Source organism: Parambassis ranga, chromosome 6 (genome assembly GCF_900634625.1).
Source record: "Parambassis ranga chromosome 6, fParRan2.1, whole genome shotgun sequence".
NCBI lineage: Eukaryota > Metazoa > Chordata > Actinopteri > Ambassidae > Parambassis > Parambassis ranga.
This window is the reverse complement of record NC_041027.1, coordinates 8,802,105-8,827,108: the sequence shown is the minus strand read 5'-3', so window position 1 is coordinate 8,827,108 and position 25,004 is coordinate 8,802,105. Positions and strand designations below refer to the sequence as shown.

The window sequence follows — 25,004 nt, the reverse complement described above, 5'->3', positions numbered from 1 at the left end:
CAGTTTGATAACAAACATGTTCAAATGGATAAACGAGCTATTGTGATGTTTGTATGGTATTACTCACCAGATCCATCACTTTTAAGTAATTTACTTTAATAAGTGCAGATATCTTTAATATTTGACTTGTTTCAGACAGCCTCCGTATGTTATAAGATATTACAGTGTAGACATGAAGCGAGGATGCATCTGTCTAAATCAGTGTGGTGGGTTGTGTCCTCACAAGAAGAACAAACCGAGCGATGATGTGATGACCTGACTTGTCTCTGTGACGGCTGGAACCCTACTGTATTTTCATCCAGATCAGAGCGCATGCGCGTGGTAGAAGGAGGAGGGCTAGGAAGTGGGCCGACCAACTGTAGTCAAGTGTGTGTTAGTGTGTGTTAGTGTGTGTTCATCTCAACGTACCACGAAACGTGTCTCCTCTCAGCAAAAGACACACATACACACACACACACTAACGTGAGACGTGCTAGATAACGGTTATTTGGTAGAGAAAGTTTTATTTTTGTCGCCGTTAGACTGCTTTGTTATCATACCATGTATATTAAAACATTCCGCTTGTAAAACGCCGTATTTATTGGCTGAGAGGAGCCGACTCCGTTTCTACTAAAGAGTGTCCGCTTCTCCTCCCCTCGATGAAGCGCTGCGATGCCCTCTGATTTTATATCCCTTCTCAGCTCGGATATCGACCTAAATTCTCCCAAATCTCTATACTCTAAAGGTAAGATTTTACTCAAGAAAGACCGCTATGAAGTCACCAGCCCGTTTTGTCCTTGGTTTGGTAGGAAGTAATTTGGTTGTCTTGGTTAAGCTGCTAGCTAGCAGTAGTTAGCTTCTTTTCTGCTGTTAGCCAGACTAGCTAGCCTACTTAGTTGGTTGCATTAGGTTTGTGCATTAGCGAGGAGCGACTTGTTTACCTGGCTTGTTAGATGTCCAGGCCACATGTGTGAGGGAGCACGATATCTAAGGATGCTTGGCTGATTACAACAGTCACATCTAAGATCGTATCAGTGTGATTAAATGTGTCATTTATGCTGATGGCTAGCATAATGTTAGCTACATATATATAGGCTAACGTAGCCATAAGCTACAGCAGGCACCCAATTGTTCGGTGGTTTAACGTACTAAATACTTGGCCGGATTCCATGAAGAGGTGTGTGTGTATGTGTATGTGGCGAAAAGTAGTGCACTACTGTTATTTTCTGTATTCCCCTTGTTTGGCTTTGCTGTGTGACAGACAGCCCCTCTGTTTTTTTTGGTGGAATGGAGCCAGAGTTATCCTCCTCACATTCTCTGGTTGCACTGAAAGAATGCAGTTATTGGCACTTCAAAGCTCAGACCATTGTTTTCATCCTGCCAGGATAAGAAGCCTGCTGATACAATTTATATTCTGTCTCTAATAGCATTGCACACGTGTCAGCCAACTGTTATGTTATTATTAGGGGGGCTGTTGCTGCATTATCCGGGTGCAACGCTAAAAACAACTTGTGTTGTGGTCAGCTGAGTTAATAGTTGCCTACTGGCTTTCAGCAGCACTTTGTCTCTGGGTTAGTTTCGTTCCTTCTAACAAGTATATCAGTTTCATGTGTAAAGAAACTGTCTCTACTCTAATGTGCTACTCTACACTGGCAGCTACAATGTTGTTGCTTATTTATGAGCAAGGCTTGTGTGTTGTGTGCTATGCTAAAGTGTTAATGTAACCTGTGACAGGGATTTATGCTTTTTGCAGACACTGGTGTGCAACACTCGCCTTTCTGCTGTTTGCACCCTTTCTAAAACCCACAAGAAACGTTTATACCTAACACAGCCCCCACGTGCTTGCCGGTACCACATCTGTCTGGCTGCTATGTATAGGGTGCTCAAGAGCGAGCAGAAAGCTTTGCTCTGTGACCCTGAAGTGTTCAGCTGAGATTACCATATGGTCACACTGTATCACATGATGAGTGTTTATTTATATCTCAGTAATAGGGTATGCACACTACCGTTGGGGTCAAGGTAGGAGACATGTACATCGAAGATTTACTGAGAGACCCCCATGTATGTCGGAGGGAGACAACTGACCTGGCTGAATGAATACATTGCGCCACTCCTTTGTAATAGTACAAAACCTTTTATTTCTTTTTTGAGTTTCAGTGCTTTGATATGTTTGTGTCTTTACTGCAACTTAAGGCCTTAAGTGTTGACTCAGCTCTCTTGTCAAAAAAAATAATTGTTAAACATTTATCATGTCTGATAGACCAAGTTAGAATAAATAGTAGTTCTGACATTCAAGTCAGAATCGAACCACCAACCTTATGGTCAGTGGACAACCACTCTACCACCTGAGCCACCTGATAGGTGTTGACACTGGTCTAAGACAGTAGACACCTTAACCGGAACAGCTATAAAAAACACTTAACTCCACCCTAAGACAAAAACTGGTTCAGTGAAAAACAGAGCAATGTAATCTATGCAGTTCAATGCTGTGAGGAACGCTCTGATCTCTATATTGGTGAAACTTAAACAACCACTGCACAGGAGAGCCTCCTTCTCAGGACAGTAGTTCAGTAGTCCTTTCATCTCTTCCTAGCAGGTTTCACTCCAATTCAGACCCTAACAATGTTCCGTTAACTAGCCCTGCACAGGGCCCTGGCACCGTTTTTGTTCATTAACTGACCATCAATCAACAAGATGAATCTTAGTGATGTGAGTTCCTCCAAGATCCACCCACAGAGGCCCTAAGCACATAAAAACACAGATTCCCCACCAGGACAGCAGCAGAGCTGAAGAAGCCACTCAGGGGAGTGGCCAAACATTCTAGCTTCAAAAAACAATCTGAGTCTAGTTGCCTCGATTTAAACTCTTGACTATGACCTGAATGAATGAGAGCATCCACAGAGATAAGACCTAGTATTTTAAATGTGTTTAGATGTTGTTTTTAAGTAAAAACTGTTTTGTTTTTCAGTGACAACACAAATCTCAAAAATGGACTTTCAAAAATGGGGTACATTTAAAAAAATCACAAAGTAGTAATGAATCAACCCTTCACAGGCTCCTTGTCATTTGGCTAGCTGGCTGTATGCCATCTTTGTTTTGACAATAAAACAGACCTATCTGGTGCCTCAAATTCAAAATCTTCAGTAAATTGGGGAAATATATATATGCATACAAAATGTAACATCCATCATCTTTTACCCCTATTGGGGGTAATGTGAGTATTTTTTTAAAAGTAGACAAGAAGGAAAAAAAGGAGGATTAAAACAGCATTCAGCAGCTATTCTGTGCTAAACATTTAAGTGCCAAGTTAAACAGAGATGGTGTAAATGGCCAAAAATGGCATTCTTTGTGGTTTGAGTGCAGTGAGTAGCTCTTTGTCTGTATCCTGGCTTGGGGCATATCGTTATGTGTATAAGAGTGTAATTAAAGCAGCCATTGTTGGGCACTTAGATACATTCTTGGTCTGCATATTTTTTTCTATTTGCAACAAAAACATAGCTCTCATGAATTGTCTATTTATCTGTCATCCCCCATTTTAGCCCAAAGCCAGCTGCAAAGTATAAAAATGGACTGGTGGCCTTGCCATTTGGCAAAACCTTTAAGGCATGTGTAATGTGAGCCATGCATAACTATGAGATGATGTAATTTAATTGTTGTAAGTGTAGGTTGAAGACGGTCCCCTGCCTGGCTGGTTTTTGTGTTGCAGCCCCATTTTTTGCGCATACTATTAACAAGCAAGATGATTTGTATTAATCATTTGACTTGTATAAATCAAATTAAGACCAACACTGAAATCAAGAATTACAGGAACACAATGTGCAGTATTCATTTAGTGAGCAGTTAAACTTTCATTACAGGCCTATTGGGAGTCACATGCATATTTTCACATGCCCTGTATTCATCACACAGACAACATAACATTAAATATAAAATGTTACACATTTCAGTCAGGCCATGAAGAACGTGTGTTTGCTATACGCTATGCTAAAATGTGTTAACGATTCAATCGTGATGTGGCATAATGAAACATCAAAAGCCTTTTGATACATTTTCTTTTAACTCTTCACCAGCAAAAGTCACTGCAGTTTACTAGTACTGTTTTGAATGTGGTTTACAGGCCTGACACAGAAAATTCAAAATACTGAATGAAATCCTGGCCATGCATTTACATACCCAAATACAGTCAGTGACTAAGCATTACAGTGTGTGAATGAATTTGTATGAAATATGCTGTATGTCCACAGGCTTAGTTTAACCTGGGAACATATAATAATTTGTAATAATTGCACAATGATATTGATCCCATGCAAATCTTAACATTTCTGTAATTGTAAAAATTAAATTAATCCACAAATGACCTACCGTATTTTGCTAAACTTGGTGGTCCTGTGATAATACTAATGCTGTGTGGATCACCATCTCTTTGATTAAAGTCAGTTCTCTAAATTTGAAAGTTTTGCATTTCTGCACACCTTTTCTCTGCAAGTAATAACTTCATGCTCATGCTGCTTGGATCGGATCATGGATGGGATGATTTATACGGATTAACTGTTCCTGTTTAAACTTTCTGATTGTAGCCAGACAGTGTAGGTGAGCTGAGAGCATCTCACTTATCTTATGGTTTACCGGCAGCTTTGGAAGCAAGACACTTCTGTGTCTTATAGAGCCACTACTTTGTTATTTCCTAGTATACTTACACTGTACATTTTATCCCTATGTGCACACCTCTGACCCCTGATAGTATACAGTAACAAGCATTTGCTGTCTTTTGAGAAGCTCAACAGTTACTGTATGTCAGTCTATTACATAACTTACATTAGTAAAACAGACTTTGCTTATCCCATGCAAATGTGTCACTTAAAACACAGACTAGTCATGACACAACTGTAGTAAACATGACTCTTGACAAGCAGAGGTGTGTGGCCTGTTATTGAACTGTATAACTGATAAGATATAATATTAAAATGCATCTGATCCTGTAACATTCTGTAGTGAATTATTAGGTAAAATCCTGTATTTTTATGGTTTGAAAAAAACATGTACTCTGCAGTGAATCACATTGTAGATCAATGCTAGTGTCCTGATGAAACTATGAAGTCCTTTACAGTTAATTGATCCTGTGGTTGTTCTTTGACCTGTGAGCACTCGGGGAACGTGAATTATTTATGTCTCCTTCACACCTGCACAATGACATGCTTTAACTCCTCTGGATCAGGGCAATACATTCAACCAGCTTGACTTGGTAAACCTCTCCCCAGACTGGGTCAGAAGATGCCTGGGGAACATTGTTTTTTGTCCTCCATGTAATGTGGTGGTTGTTTGGATAGCTAAAGTATGTAATGTTTCTTCTGTTGCATGTGTTGCAAACCTATGAACAATGGCTGCATTTGTTCATGTGTGACCAACTGCAATGTACAAATGAGTTGCTTGCAGGTTTGGACACATCATACACACATTTCCTGTGTGAAATGTGTATTTGTTAACATTGATGTCACCATAATTTTCTTATTTTCTGTCTACCCAGATCTGTTTTTACAACAAATTTTATTTTTAGAAGAAACTACTGACTACTACTGAACTTCTTCTAGGACTGATAACTTGAATAAGCAATAGACCATGTAGTGGGACGCTACGTCTGACTGCTACTGGCTGTCTGTGGTTGTGCTCAGCTACTGTATAGTTCTTTGTCTGAACTATGGTGATGCTCTGTTGTCACTCCATCAACAGAGCTGTTGTCATCACAGGAGTGCAAGATCATGTGTCTTGTCAACTTCACCATTCGCCTTGTGCCAAGTCATATCTAAGTGTCAAATGACTACCGTACTACACATGCTGGGTGCTGCCAATGCACAGCTGAAATATCCATGTCAGGGATTTGATAGGTGCCTGTCTCTTAGCAACAAGTCTACCTAATCATGTGTTTATCAGCCATCAGCTGTGGTTTATTTCAGTGTTGCTGCAGCGGTTTACTATGTCTCTTAGGTATCATGTTGCTTTCAAATATTGTCCATGTCTGCTGGTTTTACTACACTAAACTCTGCAGGAGCCTAATTTAGTTTATCATAAGATACCCTGTGTTGTATCAGTGTTGACTGCAGAATGTCTGAGGATTCTCTGTGGGAGGATTTCTGGTCATAAGACTCAGTTCAGTATTGCCTGTTATGAATAAGGAAACAATCGGGCTGAGATCTAGTAGTAGTTGTTATTGCCATTAAAATTATATTATTGGAAGAGAAATCAGTTGACAGAACTACATTAAATCAATTTTATAGGCAGAAATGGTCTGCATTTCCTGGCAGGCACCTCAATCTTTAGCCTCCATTTTATGCAGTACTTGAGGTCCAGTAGTCAGCATGGTAAGTCGGTGTATACTGACTGTAACACCTTTTGTTTGGTGACCGCAACAATTTTGGTCAACTGACAGTAAAGCAGATCTTGTGTTGTTCTCTCTTTTCAGTTCCACCATCACTGGATAGACTATGAAACTATGACAATGGTTCCACCTGAGAATACTGGGCATGGATCTTTTACTTGTTACAAAAGTCCTGTGCTAAACAATAAGCTGATTTGTTATTCAGGAACTAATTTACCTTCTCCCCCTGCAGAGTCGGTATATGACCTCCTCCCCAAAGAGCTCCAGCTTCAGCCATCGTCCACCCAGACAGACTCACCCACCATGAGCCAGAAGAGTGGGGGAGAGGCAGGACCTCCCCCCTCGGCAGCCTTGGCCTCAGGTGAGCTACCTGCTCGGCTGATAAAAAACCATGATCTGGGATCAGTATCGCTATATCAAACTATTCCCCAAGTCAGCAGGGGTGAATAAACTGACATGGCCTTGTATGACTGTCTGGGGGGCAACTTCACCCTTTCATCAGTTTTTGAGACACTTTGTGATTACATATAAAATTATATAACCTAGCATTGTAATTTGTATTTATATAGATGCATTACAATACTGCTGACAGGGTGATATATGGTTATTATATATCACTTGGATAGGCCTGATGTCTATCCACAAGGTTACAGTGGTACCACTTTGGGCATGCAGTGTCAAAGCTCAGTTTTACAGCTCCCCGCAGCGCTTTTATAAGTAGGGCGGCCGCCTTGACAACAAATGCCCCCCCCCCATTTCATAGACAGTAAAATACAGCATCTGCTGGTAAGATATACACTTAAACCACTCACCACTAACAGGCACACAACCTCTCTCTCGTCTACACACACTCTCGTGCACACTCATCCATGCTTACTCCCTCTCAGGTATTCACGCACACGCACACACTCACTCACTCACTGCCCAGTTTCTTAAAGGAGACATGCCACTCTTATAACATCTGTTTCATTATGATAGGCTATATGCAATTCATTTTGGTTTTGTCTAGTGTACAGTATCAGTATGTACAGTGTCATCACCTTGACTAATTAATTTTCTGCGGCAATGCCTGTAGCTGGACCCTGAGCTGATTTGAAATACCTTTTGAGACCTGTCAGTTTTTCCATTAATTATGAGGGCCTGGCTCCTTTTTGGCCACTGTTGGTGTTAGGTTATCCTGTTCTGTACCACAGTGTGATATGCATCTTCTAATCCTAGCAGCAGCAGCATGGGAACAGGCATTGCTTACCTTAACTCGATGTGTGTTTGCGCTTTGATATTCACCCAGACTTTTAACCCTAAGTGCCTGCAGCTGTTCTTCACACCAGTTTGCTTTACTTATGCGTTACTTATATAAATGAGGCTCAGTTTATATATAACTAACTTTTACATGTTATTTATAACACTCAACAGCTACTATTTTTGAAAAAGGTTTACCCTGAAAGAAAGTGCTACAAGTAGTCTGTGTTAACAGTATGCTATTAAAGCTTGTTATTTATCATTTCACTCAGATTATTCAGTAGAATTTATATAATTTAGTGTTTTTGGCAGCTGACCTTTTTAGGCACTTAGATATGCTGGTTTTCCAGATGTAGCATTACCAGTATTGCTGATTCAGATACTGTCCCTTTTTTAAATAATCTACTCAGACATTCTTACAGTATGGCGGTAATACTGCATTCCAGAACCTGTATATAGTATTTCAAGCTCTTCTCACTCATGAACTTTGGTTAAAGTGCAGAGAATCAGGTTCTGTTCACACACGCAGCTTACCTCAGGTGGATGCACTATGGCTGCTTCAGGTGAGGGGAGGCACCTCAGCTGAGCTTGCAAAAGAGTGAAGAAGCCTAGAAGAGGTCTAGAAGCCTAGACTATATTGCATCATTATCAAAACTGCATGTATTCCACTATATCTGCTATATTAACAAAATAGTGTAAAGCAAACCAGAAAAAAGGGTAAAGCTAAATCAGACATCACCTAGACATAGTACCGGTACTAAGAAGCCAGCAGGTCAGAGACAGGTTCATTCCTGGAGCATATGAGTCAGGCATTTGCATTTCACACATGCAGCCATGTCAGTTAAAGTCCAGTATCATTAACATTATCCAGAGTGCATGTGTGAATGGGGCTTTGGTTATGCGAATTATTTTCACATAATAAAGTTTTCCACAAATGTTCCACAAAGTACACCCTAGCTTTGAAAGAACACATGTGCTGTTGGGTACCATGTCTGAATGCCTTAAAAGTGCCTAAAGCATTAATTGCCAATGCATATTTCTCATTCTCATGTACTTCGATACGAACACAACAGTAGGTCATGTGTTGCAGCTATATGATTGATCGACTGCCACGTTTCAAAGCAGCTGACATTTTCAGTAATTAGAACGGTCCTGTCTGGATATGAAACAGTGAAGTTGCCTCTAGCAATTGTTGGGCTGTCTTTAAATAAATATAATTTAGAAAACAGTCTGATCTTGGATCATGGTTCAGGGCAGCCAACATCAGCTATAACTGTGAGCAAACTAACAGGTCAGCAGTCATGTTGGAGAGAGCGCTTTTGTTAACGCCACATTTTTTGCTATCCTGTCTGACCCAGCTGGCCCTAAGCAGTGCTGATCAAAAGCATGACTACTGTATTGTCCTTCAGATCATCATTAACCAAATACACGTGCTTCAAAGTGTCTATAAATGATACACTTCAAAAGTTACTCCTTCCTTCAGTATATTAACTCATCCAATTTACTGATTGACAGAAGTTGAGTCTTGAATGATCAGCTCTCTTGTTGCTCATTGGCTGTCTCGTTTTTATTGCAGGAAGTTCCCTCTGAGGCAGGGAGTGTCTGCATATAAAATGGTCTGCAGTTCACTGCTCCATAGGTCAGAGGCTTGTTTATTCTGTCTCCATGGCTACGCTCAGTCCCAACCAAATCTTCCAATTGGCATGCGCAAACAACTGTTTACTACTGAATGCACATTGCACAAACTGTACTGTAAAACTAGCAAATCTAATTTGGCGCCACATTATCAGCTTTGCAAAATTGGCTGTACAAGAAAGTTTGACCAGATTTTGTTATGTCTTTTTCTGGCAATGTGTATGTAACAATTTACAGCTTGCTTTTGTTTTTGTAAACAAAGCATGTCAGTTTTGTCACATTGATTTTAATTGAGAGGTTTTATAGGAATCAAAACATTGTGGGACCTAAGTACCCTTCTCAACTTTAACTTCAGATTATTTGATCAATGCTTGACAGCTCTCGCATGCACAGTGAGAGCATATTAACTCACAACAGTCTGTTGAAATTAGAGTTGGGAAGAGGGAAAATCAATACAAATCATGCACAAATTCAGCTGCTTGAATGGGACTGCTAGCCTGCTCTGTCCTGGACATCTGTTCTAACATTTTATCTGTACATACTACTGCAGATGCCAACTCTTCCACCTCCAGCCCCTCCGCTTCTTCTTCCCTGGCCATGGGAGTTCCATGCTCTGGCCCCTCTACCTCATCATCAGACCACCTCAAGGTTGGCCAGCATCTCCACTCCAGTGGAGGGGATGGAGCTGGTGCTTCAGAGATGCAAGGTATGGAGGGTGCTGTATCTGCCCCCAGCAGAGGCAACAGTGGAACAAACGCCGCAGCAGGGGATATAGGGTCAGGAGCGTTATCAGGGCTAGGAGTCCAGCAGCCTCAGAATACCCCATCAAAACGAAGGCCCGTGTTGTCCATATCCCCACCACCTGAAGACCTATTGGACGACAGCCAGATGTCTTGCCAAGATGAACCTACTGTACCTGGTGCACAAGGTGCAGACTCAGAGCACAGCAGCAGCATGTGGGCCGATGATTCAGTCTCCGACTTCAGCTTGATCAGCTCCATATCCTACAACGACAACACGGACGTGCCGAGCAAGTCTAGAAAACGCACCAAGGCCAAGGCCCCTCACTTTGTGCTATCCCAACTGGGCACAGACAAGACCAGTCCCATGGCCAGGTGGGGTGACCCTTGTCCAAAGCACATTGTGTCACTTTATATCAGAGTACCTATGCCCCTTTTGTAGGGATACAGTAAAGGTCATTTAATTTGGTTTTCTCCTTGACATTTAAATTTCTGGATGTCATACAAACTAATACTTTTTCTTGCCCTGCAGCTCTCTTGAATCAGGGACTTCTGTGAAGGGTGGGTTACTGTCTACTCAGTTCCCACAGAGGAGCGATGGGAAGGAGCTAAAGATTCTTGTGCAGCCTGAGACCCAGCACAGAGCTCGCTATCTGACCGAGGGCAGCAGAGGTTCTGTCAAAGATCGCACACAGCAGGGATTTCCCACTGTCAAGGTTTGACTACAAAAGGCTGTCAGCTGATTGTTAACACAGAGTCAAAAACACCTTGAACACCTTACGTGGAACTGCTGAATATCATTAAATGTGCCACAAAAAGCTTTTGATTCACTCAACCTGCCACCCATTAGTACATTTCCTTTGAGTTTTTCAAAACTTTTTCAGCTTCCATGTGTGTGCTGTTGAGGTGCTTTGTTTTTTTTTGTTTTAAATCTGTTTAGGGAATTGAAGGCCCTGCATTTACATTCATTAATAAGGTTCTTAACATTTGACTGCTGCACTGGCTGCACTGCTATGACTGTGTTAAACAGCTTCTAGTTGCTACTGTGTTTAAAGCATAAAGTACTTACAAACGCGACCCTGTAAATTATCAGTGCATAAAGATGCTCCAGTGTTTATCATTCATGCACCTCTTTTTGTGGTATTCCAAATGTTTTCTTTTTGTCCACAGTTGGAGGGTGTAAATGAACCAGTTGTGCTGCAGGTGTTTGTAGCAAATGATGCTGGCAGAATTAAGCCACATGGTTTCTACCAGGCATGCAGAGTGACGGGACGTAACACTACTGCTTGCAAGGAGGTGGACATAGAAGGCACCATGGTTATTGAGATCCCTCTGGAGCCAGGCAATGACATGACTCTTGCGTAAGGATTTTTAAATTGACAATTTAAGTAAATATTCCAATGCTGATGTTTAAATATGATGTAGTGTCCTTTTCCCCATCCTGTCTTGATTCTGTAGGGTGGACTGTGTAGGAATTTTGAAGCTACGTAATGCAGATGTAGAGGCTCGGATTGGTGTGGCAGGATCCAAGAAAAAGAGTACACGTGCCAGGCTGGCCTTCAGAGTCAGCATCCCTCAAGCTGATGGCTCAGTCCTTACTTTACAGGTCCCCTCATCACCCATTCTTTGCAGTAAGTAAGATGGACACAGTTGAACAAAATTGAACTATAAATACTACAAACGCCACGACTAACATGGCTTTGTGGGCAAAAGCATTTAGAGTAAAGCCCACAAAAATCTTTTTTTTTGTTTAATGATACCGTAGAATCTCTTGTTTTTTGTTATTCTTCAGCCCAGCCAGCAGGAGTGCCAGAGATTCTGAAGAAGAGTCTTCACAGCAGCTCAGTAAGAGGAGGAGAGGAAGTTTTTATAATCGGAAAGAATTTCCTCAAAGGAACCAAAGTTATTTTTCAGGAGAACATTTCAGGTGCTGTATCCCATTTTATATATGGTTGCTGTGGTCATGTGTCTGTTATTTATTTAAATAGGGGTTTCTTATGGATGGAATAACAAAAAACAAATATTTATTGTTGAATTTTCAGATGACAATTCCTGGCAAGCTGAGGCAAAGATTGACATGGACCTTTTCCATCAGGTAAATGCAAGTGAAAGAGATCTATAAGCTGTTTACACTGGTCATGCTATTTCTGACAATAAAAAAATTGATGTCTTATGTTTTTCAGAATCATTTGATAGTGACTGTCCCTCCGTTCCACAACCAGTCAATCACTTCTCCCATTTCTGTGGGAATCTTTGTGATGACCAATGCTGGTAGATCTCATGACGCCCAGCCCTTCACCTACACTCCAGACACAGGTACATTTTACAGTAAAGCTCTCCACTGTTGTATAATTCCTAACCCTACATCAGAGCTGACCTGTGTTTCCACTCTAACCCCCAGCTGATAATTCAAATGTCCGGGCAGTAAAAACAGAGGGGCCCTCCCTTGTCAAGACCTGTATATTTGATGGCCAGATCAAATCTATGTCCTCTGAACGAATGGACTGCTCTGGCCAGCCTTCCAAACGGCAAGAAGACACACCAATGGAAGTATCTAGCAATCCACCACCCACAGATGTATTTAAAGTAAGATGTTGCCTGTATTCAATAGATTAATATTTAAAACATCTACTTCAAAAGTGAAGCTGTTAACGATTTGTATTTTTATTTTCCTAGCCATCCACGGACCCTCTCATCTCTGTGCAGCAGACCTTGGAGCTCAGCTCTAGTCCTCATCCAGGCGGAGAGTCTTTTCAGAGCCCAATGCCCCTACAACCTGAAGATGTGGAGCTTCCTCAGGCTCCCCCTATCTTTCCTAGCCTTGAGACTCTCGGCACCATTCAGAAGCAAGACATAGCTCCCACACCCGCTTTTCCAGTGCCCGGAGATACTACAATCCCCCCTGTAACACCAGAAGTCCCTCAGCAGTTCCTCAGAGACCCTCAGGAAAACTTGCCTCCTGAGAGTTCCAGTAATAGTGGAGGAGTTGTGGTTGTGGCCCTGCCTCAGATAGCAGCTCCATCTCAGCCACAGGCACAACAATCACAGGTTCCTCTGTTTCCCCAGGAAGGGGTGGCCCAGCTAGAGAGGGCGCTACAGGCTGGAGGTAACACCACGCTGCAACAGATGTTGGAAGCGGCTGTAGCTCAGCAGCAGTTGAACTCTGTGCTTTATAGCCCTACACCATCTGCAGACTCCCTTCAGCAGCATGTCCAGGAGAACATGAACAGCCTTAGATTGGGAACTACAGATAATTCACTATCAGCACAGCAACAGCTACAGATGCAGCAGCAACAGCAGATACAGCAGCAGCAACAACAGCAAATACAGCAGCAGTTTCAACAACATCAACAACTGCAGCAGCAACAGCAAATCCTTGGAAACCTTCAGCATCAACAACAGCAGCAACATCTGCAGCAGCAAGTCCTCAGTAATATGCAGATCCAACAACAACTTATATTACAACCTCAGGACCAACAGCAACTGCAACAGCAACAAATCATGGAGAATATTCAACAGCAGCAACAACAGCTGCAACAAAATCAGCAACAAGTGCTTAACAATATTCAACTTCAGGATCAGCAACAGCAAAATCAAATTCTTACCAATTTACAACAACATCAACTACAACAACAGCAGCAGCAAAATCAAGCATTGAACAACCTACAGCAACATCAACAACTGCAAGAGCAGCAGGTTTTGGAGAATCTTCAGCAGCATCTTCAGGCTGAGTTGCTTCAGCCCCAAATCCACCCATCCCCCCAAGTACAGCAGCCGGTCTCCCTTCTTCAACAAGCCGGAGAACTGCTTACCATTCAGACTAGCTTCCCAGCACAGCCTCCATCTCACACATCTCCACCACAACAACTCTTCCAGTCACCCAGACCCCTGACTGAGACCCAGGGCTCCCAACAGCAGGTCCAAGCTGCCCTGCTCGGAAACACACTGACGGTTCTCACAAGTGGCAGTCTTAGCTCAGAGCAACAGTCAACTGGGTCAACACTATACCTGTCCCCAACCCCTCAGCCCCAACAACAGCCACAGCAGCAGCTGGCCTTCCTCTCCTCCATGGAAACATCCCCCAACCAGCCTCAGTCTGTTGGAATGTTTCAGAACCAAGCCCAAACCCAGCTTTCACAATTGCAGCGACAGAGCACCCCTATGGAGCAACAGCAACAGTCTTCACAGCAGAACCAACAGCAGCAGCAGCAGCTGGCCTTCCTATCCTCTATGGAGACATCTACCAGCCAGTCTCAGTCTGTTGGAATGTTTCAGAACCAAGCCCAAACCCAGCTATCACAGATGCAGCAACAGAGTACCCCCATGGAACAGCAGCAGTCTACACAGCAGAACCAACAACAGCAGCAGCAGCTGGCCTTCCTCTCCTCCATGGAGACATCTACCAGCCAGCCTCAGTCTGTTGCAATGTTTCAGAACCAACAACCCCAAGCCCAGCTTTCACAAATGCAGCAACAGAGCACGCCCATGGAGCAGCAGCAGTCTCCACAGCAGAGCCAACAACAGCCACCACAGCTTCCAATGGGTCAACAGAACTCCTTGTTCCAAAGTATCCCAAACCACTCGCAGGCTAATCCTGGCGCCCAGAGCCAACCCCAGCAAACAGGTCTGCTTCTGTGCACCACAGATCTTAACCCACAGGGTATTGCTCCTACAATTCTCTTCAGTACCCAGACCCAAGGCCCTTCCCCTTTGGGAAACATTAACGTTGGAATCCCTCAGCAAGACTCTATGGAGCCCATGTCCTTCCAAGACCAGAGCTCCTCAGGCAGCAACTCAACATCCACTGAGAACCAACGGCAGAACCTATTCCAGGAACAGCATCCAATGCAAGTGGGCCCAAACTCGAGCCGCATCCCAGGCAGCCAACCTGTGGAGCTGTTCTTACCACAGACATCTCTTTCCAGCCTGCAGAGCACAATTGGCTCACAGGAGCTGAACAACCAGGCCCCAGCTCCGGGAACAACCATATTTGTGGTGCAGGGTGGCGTGGGTGTGGTAGCCAGCCCTGGCCAGCAGCCTCCAGAGCAGCTTTTCCAGACATCTGTGGGTGGTAATATGCCACAAGGACAGACCAACCTATTTGTTTTTGGCATCCAGAATGGTAAGAGGTTTTTTCCACCTTTACCTTTGTTAATTTTCAAGTCCATTACATTTCTTTGATTTCAGTTAATTGCATACTGTTTAACCAAGTATTCCCATTACAATTCATATCCTCCCAGACTCATCCCAGCTTCTCAGTACCTCTGGACCCAACCTGCCAGGACAGACCCAGGCCCAGAACTCCAGTCACATGCAGTCTTTGTTGGATCAGCCCATGGCTCAAGCTGCCTCCTCGATGCCAGCAACCATGCACAGCAATTTGCAGAACACCCTTCAGGCACAAATGCAGTCCACCTTAGAAAACGCCATGCAGACCAGCCTAGAGAATGCAATGCAGGCAAACACACAAACAGCACTACAGTCCAGTTTACAGGCAACAATAGAAACAAGCCTGCCGACTCCAATGCAGACCAACCTACAGACACAGTTACAGAGCAGCTTACAGAATCAATTGCAGGCATCGATATCTGCATCATCCAGCATGGATAAAATTGAGGACCTACTGTAAAGTCTACAGAAGCAGTGAAACATGTTTGGACCATGTGAGCACTAAGCAGAGTGAGTGATATTGTAGCTGAATTGTACATCCTCAAATTAAAATGGCAGTGCAAAGGGTTTTGTGCCAGTTCCACAAAACTTAAAATAAATTAATATTTAAAAATTAAATGCCCCTTTTACTGAAAAACTTATGAAGTTATTTACCTTAGTTTTTATGAAATAATATACCCTCCCTCCAACCATCTTTAAATTGATAAATTTGCCTTTGGTATTACCCCTCTTGCAGGATCAGGGAGGCCTGTAATAACCGCTGTATCCATCAGTCTCAAAAAAATGCAGTGTTTTGTCAGTGTCAGTTGTCAGAGCGTTTTAATAATGTGAGCCTAATAGATGATGAAACCTACCAGGTTTGGTAGAAAAACTGGGAAAGGATAAAGACTATCAGCAAGAATAGTAAAATGGTGGAGAGTAGTGGCCAAAGTGCAGTCAGAGGAGAGAGGTTTGAGACCCAGATTGAACATGTCAGGATATAGGCTGAGTCTTATTTTGTGAGTGTGTGCCCAAGGCATCACTTCACTTTGTGAAGCAGAAGCTGAGAGTTGTATTTCTAACAGCAACCAGATTTAGCTTACCCAATGAAAACATGTAACAGTAAAATCTAATAAGATTACAGACTACTAGAATGTAGAAATCGACCCTACTCTACAAAAAAGTAATCTGCATGCTCACCAAAAGACATTCTGACATAGAAAGAGGAAGAAATATTTCATACTCACAAATAAGTCAGTCTGGTCAATTATGTGACTTGGCCTGTGTTTGGAACCTCCAGTGTTTTCATTATTGCAGGCCTCTTCACTGGGTTAGCAAAAGCTTTCATGGTGAAATTTTAAATAGCATTCAAATATGTTGTGTTGTGTTTTTTTTTTTTTTTTGAAGAAGGCGGTAACCTTTACTAACTCAGTGTGGATTGAAATTAACTTTCCACTAGTGAAAATGGAGTGTTGTGTGGTTTTATAAACATTTTATCTCAAGCACTTTATAACCTTTTTTGTGTAACCTGCTAATCCTTATATCCGTCCACTGCTCTCCACTGACCTAACTGAATTTGTACTCAGAAACATCCATTTAAAATACTAGAGAAAAAAACATTGTCTTTGCAAAAGTAAATACATCCTAACCAAGCATTTTTACATGTTCCTCATGTCAGAATATTTTTGAGGTCCAGACAACTTTGTATGGAATGTCTGTCCCTGTTAAATCCCTCTTTGTATTCAGTCTCAGTGGTCCAGTCAAGTCTGTCCAAAACACAAAAAAAGAAAAAAACAGCCATTCCCACAAAAGCATTGTCATTTCTCAGTGTTTGAGTGGTAACTAGGTATTTTGAGTTTTCCTGGAATAACAGCTAAATACTGATCGATTTGTTTTGTACTTTAAAATGAAGGATTTTCATTGGTTTTTGTCTTTGTACCAATTCCTGTTCAGTCTGTCACTTGGAACTGTTTTACTTTGTCTTGTGTTAAATGCTAAGTTTTTGTGTCAGTGTTGGTTGCGTGTGCAGGTTAGCACCATATGTGAAATTGCGATTCAGCACCTGTCCCTTGTATTGTGAAAAGGGGCTCACTGGTAAATGGAATCTGTTACATAGAGGCCACCATTTTAATTCTATCTATGGTGCTATGTACAGAAGTGATGGCACTTCTGCAATGATGTTTATACTATCAATAGCACTGGCATTAGTTGTTCGTTTTGCAGAGCTGGCTGTTGTTGTGGGGTCAGACTGGAGTGTACCCAGGCATACCAAAGCTCCTGTTGTGAATTTTTTTTATCCCATCTTCAAAAATGCCCTCATGATGTTTACTCATGTGTACTCATGTAAATTATGCAGCTCTCACATGAATAGCAATTCAGCATGTTTTACAAGATTTATGAAAGATATGTGAAGGTACTTTGTTTCATGGATCATTTTATCTCATTAATATTTCCACCAGTCTAATACTTACTATTTCTCATGACATTATTTTCTGTTTTTTTGATGCAGAATGACACTGCTGTACTTTCCATATCCAGTAGTAAGCCAATTTGGCATTATCAAAAAAAAATGCAAATATTTGGAGAATAATTTAAATGTTAGAATAGCATTGCTCACATATGCATTTGTTTACATTTCATAGTTTCATCTATTTGTCCTGCAGCTGTTGGTGATCCATTTTAAAGTAACTTATCTTTTTTAGAATTTTGTATCCATGTATCAAAATGTAGAGTATTTTTGTAAAACTAAACTTTTTTTGGTTTACGCTCATAGCACAGAATATCATTGCTGGTGTGTTTTCCTGACGTGAAGCGCAGGTTTATTGTGAAGTGTATGACTGAAATTAGAGATGGAATTAAGTGGACATCAATTAATTCTACTGTTATGACATTAAGTTTATCCGAACTGTAGATTATAACCTGGGCTAGGTTTCTTCAGTGTGTGTGTGTGTGTTTTTTTTATATATATACTTGTTTTTTTATGTCATACATCTCAAATGGCACTTTGACTCCATTAACTATAGATCAGGTTAGAGTGCAGTAGTGACGTTTCCAAGCATTCCATTCCTCTTAGTTAGGGGGAGTTTTAAGAGCACATGATGTGGAAGAAGTGCGGAACAGTTATGCCTCTTAAAGCCATACCAACACAGAAAGCCAACCTGTGACTTCAGTTTCATGAATGTAAATGTTACCTCATGGTGTGGACATGTAGCTTGCTCTACATCTAACATTGGACCAATTACAGTTTCAGAGAACCTATATTTTGAGGCAGAGAGGGAATGGGTGAGTGACATCAGCTGTCATTCGTGTCACTGTACATTTGTCAAACTGTTTTTGTCATGGGTTGTGGTGTAGTCATGTTTTCACAACCAGCCCTTTCATTGTGAGCAATCCAGGATGCTCAGTCTGACTCTTCAAATAGCCACTTCCACCTAAAAAAAAAACAACTTTGATTTATTGGAGGTAAAGAGAGCACACAAATCTTTGCATAGTATCGTTCTTGTCCATCAGTCATGTAAATGACTATCCATGTATATTTAAATGTGAAATATACTGCAGGGGTATCTTGAATTTCAATTGTGATGCTTTCAACAGAACTTTGTGTGCCTTGATAACTTAACCGTTGCTCTGCTGTGTTTACTTGTGTCCCTTTTGTGTGTTCGCTCTTCATACTTTTTATTTTCTAAGACTTCAACATCAGGACACTTTTCAGTAATTTGATTTAGACATGCTTGACACAAGCTTAACCATAGCCCATACTAATATATTTTAGTGTTAATATTTTCTCAAACCATTGCAAGATATCAGAATAGTCACTTAACAATATGTTGTGCAGCTTCACCAGTGAATCGTCACCATGTTTATTGTTTTCTATTGAAAATATTTTTCATGCCTCATGAGATTTGTAGACGTGAGGTAAAAGGGACACGACAGTGGAGATTGTTTTATGGAGAACTTTTCTTGTGTTGATGTGCTTGTCAACATTAACTATTGTTGCTGTGAAATGCTTGATCAAAAGGGGCAACCATAATAAATTAACTGTTAATTGCCAATAGTGTGAGCTGTATCTTGTGTATAATCAGTTTGCTCACTTTTCCTTGTTTGCATTCTATTTCACATTCTCCAACAGTTCTGTTGTATCTGTTCTGTGTAGCTTGAGCTTTAGTATCTAGCCTTAAGACCCTGCAGTAGGGATAAAGGTCAACCCCCGGCGTGACATCTGAACTATTATTAACATGTACTTTGCCTTTGTCTGGACATTTGTATACTCTTTTGTTTATATCTGTAATCCTGCTGCTACATTAAAAGAATTAATAAAAATATATATGTGTTGATGTGTTTTATTTTTCTTAGGCTATAAAAAAATTAAACACTAAAAGCATGTTAAAGTGTATTATATTAATCTTTTCACACAAATGTTGCACAGACAAGTTATTACACAGCAGTTATAACAAATGGCTAAAGGTATTTCATCTTGGCACAAATGTATAACAAGGGGGAGCAGGATGGCTGGTCATAGTTTACTGATTCTCTGATGTAGAATCTGTTGGAAGAAAGATAGAGGATCCTCCGAATCAAAACCAACATCAAACTCTGGTTTTTTTCTGAGAGCAAGGGCGGCCACCAGTATGGCCAACAAGGCTGTCAGTCCCCATATGTGATACAGTGTTCCTGAATCAGGGTCCACAAAGTTAAAAGAGTGCAGGAACCCCATCATGCCAGCAGCACCGTGGGCCGCATAGTGGTCCTTCTCACTAGTGAAGAAGTCCAGAGGGACTGTGAACACAGCACTGACCTCAGCTGGGTTTGGATTGGGACAGAAAGACTCCTCAATGAAGCCAACAACTGGAGTCACCAACAAACCACTCTGTTGAGGGAAAAAAATGGACCAGTCACAAAGAGATGCACCTACACAAACTGACACTCCAAAAGAGCAACATTTCTGTGTCCTACCTTACTGATGACTGGGAATAGTGTGCAGACCACCTGAACATCAGCAGGTGGTAGACCAATCTCCTCCTCTGCTTCTCTAAGGGCCGTGTCCACATCGTCTCGGTCATTGAGGTCTCTCTTTCCACCCGGGAAACACACCTCACCGGCGCTGGTCCTCAGCTACAAAGACATAAACCGGTTTACAAAGGGGCAGAACCTCAGATACAGATAGTATCGTATACTAGTATGGATTGATATCCAAAACAATTGACAATTAAACTTGCCTCGTTAGAGCGTAGGGTCATCAAAGTGTAAAGCTCCCCATCCTTTACACACAGCGGGATCAGCACGGACGCTTTCGGTATTACCGATAGATATGAGAACTTTTTACCAATGTCAAAGTGCTTTAACGTGGCTATCGTTTCATCCTTTATATTCATCGTAGTTGCTGGAAGCAGAGACAGGAGAGTACACAGCTATACCCATGTGTGCATATTATGCAAAGTTCAAATCTTGATTTAAAGTCCGACTTCACCTTAAGTAGTTATGTATAAATTGGTTTGCAATTATTTCCCACAACACTTACCCGGTAATTAAAACAAATACTTTGAAACTTCCGCATACGCTAAATGAAAACAAACGCCCAAATATGACGTCATATTGTGCGACGAGCTTCCGCTTCAGCCACAGTTAGCAAGTTAGCATAGATTTCGACGGTTTTCTTTGCCTTAAAATAATGTGTCACAATGGCCTTTATATACGATCTATTGTCGCAAGTGGGACCCCACAGGGTCATTCGTTTAAACTGGAAGCCCCGCTATGGGCTTACTGCACAGGTGTTATATTTTTAATTAGACGCTAACGTTACTCCCTCTGCTGGACAAACAGGAAGCGTGCATCAGAAAAAGAAGAGGGATTCGATGTTTCAAAGGGGTTTGTATTGCTGTAAACCGGCCCACGATGAAAACATTGTGTATTAAATAATACATACAAAACATAACATGTTACTTTTATGGCATAATGAGAGGATAAATCCGAAGTATAAATCTGAATAGAAACATACAAACTTAAGTCTTCTGACACCTGCCTGACAACTCACTAAGCCTACACACATACCAACCACATACAACCTGAGACATGATTCAAGCTCGAGCAAATTAATGACATTCTGTACCTTATGTCCATTGGAAAACTATAGTTGGCAGCTAAACACATAAATAAACTAATAAAGTTAAATATTTAACAACCAAATTATTAATAATGTACATCATTAATCCCACTTATATAGGAGGGGGAAACAAAATGTTCTTCTTGAAAAGTACAACCCACAGGTCACTTTCTGTGGATTTCCATGTAGAAAAATAAATAAGAATCCAAACACAGCAAAGCTAAGGAGGGTCATCACAGTGGTCCTAGTCAGTCTTTCAGTCATCCTCCCTGCTCACACTTTGTACTTCTCCTTGGCTTGATCATTCAGTATACAGATATGCTGTGAAAACACACAAGACGGAGTTTATGTTTATATTGTAACTGGCTGTAGTCATTACTGAGAAACCAATGAAAACAATAGCAAGCAGGTAAAACACAATGATTAGATTACATGGGGAGTGTTCCAACTGCAAAAACACTCACACTGAGATCTCTGAAGTATTCGTTGTAGTCCAAAGCGTAGCCAACCAGAAAGGCATCTGGTACCTCAAAGCCAATATCTGAAATAAATATATAGACAGCACCAGGGAAAGTTATATAAAGTTATAAATACATCCACTTTTAAAAACCGAGGAGCAGAATCTTACTACAGTAAACACTGCTCTTTCCCCTCTCTCTGCTGTGGTTGTACTTAAGTTGTCAGCGCTCTGCAGTGGGAAGTCAAAATGCTTACAGTAACAGCTGTCCTTCAGGGACGATCTTAATGAGATTATCCAACTCAAACCTAAAAGCATTACATAACTAGACACAGTGTGAGTGGGGGGGGGGGGGGTTATCAGGCATGCATTAGCAGAACATAAGTGTCTGCTTTGGCTAAATTTGTGGAGTAGATTCCTCTCAAATGAATGTTAATCCTGCTTCACCAAACCCTCAAAGAACCAGACAAACATAGACAGATATCATATCTTCATGTAAAGTCAGTAAAGAGGTGCTCACAGTCTGGCCTGTACCCTGAACTCCTCGGGGTTCTCTTCACCAGAAGGCTGGAATGACAAAGGAGAAAATACAACAACCATGAAACAAAAGGGAAACGAACACGTCAGAGACAAGACCTGCTGTCAACATAACTCTCGGAAACACAGGTTTTAATCCTTGCAAATGCCTATTTACAATTTAAGAGAGTCTCTTTTGTTTTACACATATAAAACAGATAGCAGTTTACCAATAAATATTTTTTTTCTCTTGATAGTAGATATTGATATCCATAAACAAAGATGTTTTTTATGTGAAAACTGAGAAAGCTATCCCTTCAAGTCCAGACTTCTATTTTATTAGCTTGTGTAAAATTATTACTTTCTCAATATTTAAGCTACAGACATGACGCTACTTGTAAAAAAAAAAAAATCTAACAGCTCATACTAGCAACTGTCAGAAAAGGCATGTTCATTTCAGCACATTTCCTGTTTTAACCTGCTATCAGGAATACATCAGAGGAATGGCTTCTACATCCACAGCGCCACAGATTAACTCTTAAGCTGCTCCCTCCCTCTGTCACATTACATCTCTAAAGGATAGCATCCATTAGCTAAGAGGTCTGCTAGATGCACTCTCTCTGAAGACATACCAGCCTGTTATCATGGAGGACTATAATTCAGCTTCCTGCAGTATAGGCTCCATGTGACAGGGCCTACCTTACAACTTTAACCATCTTTGGATGACAGTCATTCAGCAGGGAAAGTAGCGTCTGCATCGTCCTTCCAGTCTCCACTATATCCTTGGGAGCAGTGCATGAAAGCATAAGAAGTTTTATGTTATAAACAAACAGCGACAATGACTGATGATAATGTTAAAAATATAAACAAACAAATCAATCTCAGCCTTCAGGGAATTTTACCAAACAAATCAAATGCAAATAAATGAGAAGGCTGTTGGCAGTAATGGAACTATATGTGATAAATACTATGCTCTTACCTCAACAATCAAAACATTCTGCAGGGGAAAAGTCCAGGGGAAAAAAAATTAATGAAAGAAATATATATTTAGCCATAATCTGAGTCAAACAGCAGAAGACTGACCTTGCCTGAGAGATTGGACAACTCATCTCCTCCTATGACTTTGACACTGTTGGTTGACTTATCATTCTAGCAGAGAAAGACACATTAAAATCACACAAAAAAACCTTCACCACATTCCCTAAATTGCTGTGTACTGCAGTGAACCTCTTGCATCGCACTGGCCCATTATTATTTTAACAAGATTGTCATCATTTGTATTTTTGCCGGCTCTTGTTTCACACACACTTCAAATCAGCACAAAGTGGTTCCTGGAAATGAAATGAGGAAGGCAGCTTACACAGTAGCTCTTCACTCTAATGAAATCCACTGTCAGAGGGACTGATTTATCACTGTTCTGGTTCAGCGCTTTGATGTAGTCCAGGAGGTCTGCAAAAAATTTGTAGCCCCCTTTTAGCACACACAGGGCTACGATATGGTGTTCTCCCATGTCCCTGATGATGTCACGGGCCAGACGCTCTGTCCTGGATCAAAGACAGAGGGACACAATTAATAAATTGTAGTGCTGTGGTGAATGCAGTGTGGTTCTTAACAACAGCAGACAGATTCTTGGCATCTTATAGCACTTACACATAATTGCTCACCATGCATTTCTCTGCAATGCACCCTCCCTCCAAAATCTTACTCAGATGCACTCTTGGATGTGGGCAGCTTTTTTTTTTGGATTTGCCATTAAAGCATGAATCAGTTCCTTTTATAGTCCCAGCAAAACCAAACTGCAGAGCCTCCCCCAGACAGACAGATAGATAGATAGCAGCCCTCATTATACACCTGTGCTTTGTCTGCTGTGACATGTCAAGATGTCTGCTGTGAACGATGATGCAGGTTGATTGGTTCACCTGTCCATGATGAGTCCATGGGGGATGATCACCTTGTCCAAATCGTTCTCATAATGTCTGGGGACACAGAACAGGTCCAGCTCGTGGCCCTTCTCATCGTCAGCGATCTTGAGAAGGAAGAAGAAGAAGACATCACTCTGCAAATTATATTTGGCACTGACATGACGTGCGCCAAAGACGCGAAGTGAAGCCGCGCTCTCTCCTCTCGCGCCCCTGGCAACACTGAGCTTCTCAACCACCTGTTCACCCGCGCGCCGGCATCAAAACTATCAAACACTGACACCGAAAAGCTCGTGCCACCTGCTTTCTATCAAAACAGATGCACGGCGCGCGGCGGACAACCACGCCCTGAGAAGTGGACAAGTTATGACAAACCAACCTGCCCGACGCGAGGACACCGCGCGGCAGCCTCACCTGCAGATACGTAGCCATGTCAGCCGGCGGCGGTTCGTCCGTTCCGATTAGCCGCAGAGAAATGTCTGAGGAGTCATGCTCTTGTCCTGGGGGGAGGAGGAAGAGGATGAGGGGGAGGAAGAGGGGGAGGAGGTTTGTTGACAGGAGACGGTTGCACGAGCGCCTCTCCTCTTCAGCAACTGCTCCTGGCCGCGAGCTTGAGCAGCACACGCGACGCTCCTCTGGCGGGGTTTAAGTCCGTTACGTCAGAATCCAGTTTACCTTCGCAATAATCTGATTTGTCCGACACAACCTGAGCTTAAATGCGCTACTACAGCTACTGTGTTTTAGTAGCGGAGGCGACGCACGGCGAGCACGGGGAAGAAGCTGCAGATGACGCAGTTTTAAAAATATAACGGGTGAAAGATCCTCCTCACTCAGGGCACTGCGTGTGCGCGCACGCACGCACGCGCGCTTACGCTGCGTCTGAGCTCTGAAGTGACTT

At 41.9% G+C, this 25,004-nt stretch overlaps 3 protein-coding genes across 4 annotated transcripts; 1 reads left to right on the top strand and 2 right to left on the bottom strand.

Annotated features, from left to right (window-relative positions):
• Nucleotides 1-394: 394 nt before the first annotated feature.
• Nucleotides 395-19,404, top strand: LOC114437107 (nuclear factor of activated T-cells 5-like). Its single transcript, XM_028407536.1, has 12 exons — nucleotides 395-724; nucleotides 6,585-6,713; nucleotides 9,777-10,341; nucleotides 10,499-10,682; nucleotides 11,137-11,327; nucleotides 11,425-11,597; nucleotides 11,759-11,893; nucleotides 12,009-12,061; nucleotides 12,150-12,282; nucleotides 12,368-12,552; nucleotides 12,643-15,088; nucleotides 15,207-19,404. The coding sequence occupies exons 1-12, from the start codon at nucleotides 652-654 to the stop codon at nucleotides 15,593-15,595; spliced, it is 4,656 nt and encodes a 1,551-aa protein (XP_028263337.1). The 5' UTR covers nucleotides 395-651; the 3' UTR covers nucleotides 15,596-19,404.
• An 88-nt stretch (nucleotides 19,405-19,492) lies between these two features.
• On the bottom strand, nucleotides 19,493-20,733 carry nudt7 (nudix (nucleoside diphosphate linked moiety X)-type motif 7). 2 transcript variants are annotated; one of them, XM_028407537.1, is made up of 4 exons: nucleotides 20,633-20,733; nucleotides 20,331-20,494; nucleotides 20,068-20,226; nucleotides 19,493-19,981 (listed from the first exon to the last, which is right to left on the bottom strand). In XM_028407537.1, the coding sequence occupies exons 2-4, from the start codon at nucleotides 20,484-20,486 to the stop codon at nucleotides 19,628-19,630; spliced, it is 669 nt and encodes a 222-aa protein (XP_028263338.1). In that variant the 5' UTR covers nucleotides 20,487-20,494; nucleotides 20,633-20,733; the 3' UTR covers nucleotides 19,493-19,627. The 2 variants fall into 2 exon arrangements, with proteins under 2 accessions (XP_028263338.1, XP_028263339.1); XM_028407538.1 differs by lacking the exon at nucleotides 20,633-20,733 and having other exon boundaries at nucleotides 20,331-20,617.
• Nucleotides 20,734-20,962: 229 nt separating this feature from the next.
• Nucleotides 20,963-24,928, bottom strand: hprt1l (hypoxanthine phosphoribosyltransferase 1, like). Its single transcript, XM_028407569.1, has 9 exons — nucleotides 24,521-24,928; nucleotides 24,107-24,213; nucleotides 23,548-23,731; nucleotides 23,271-23,336; nucleotides 23,167-23,184; nucleotides 22,887-22,969; nucleotides 22,192-22,238; nucleotides 21,679-21,755; nucleotides 20,963-21,535 (listed from the first exon to the last, which is right to left on the bottom strand). The coding sequence occupies exons 1-9, from the start codon at nucleotides 24,536-24,538 to the stop codon at nucleotides 21,488-21,490; spliced, it is 648 nt and encodes a 215-aa protein (XP_028263370.1). The 5' UTR covers nucleotides 24,539-24,928; the 3' UTR covers nucleotides 20,963-21,487.
• Nucleotides 24,929-25,004: the final 76 nt, after the last annotated feature.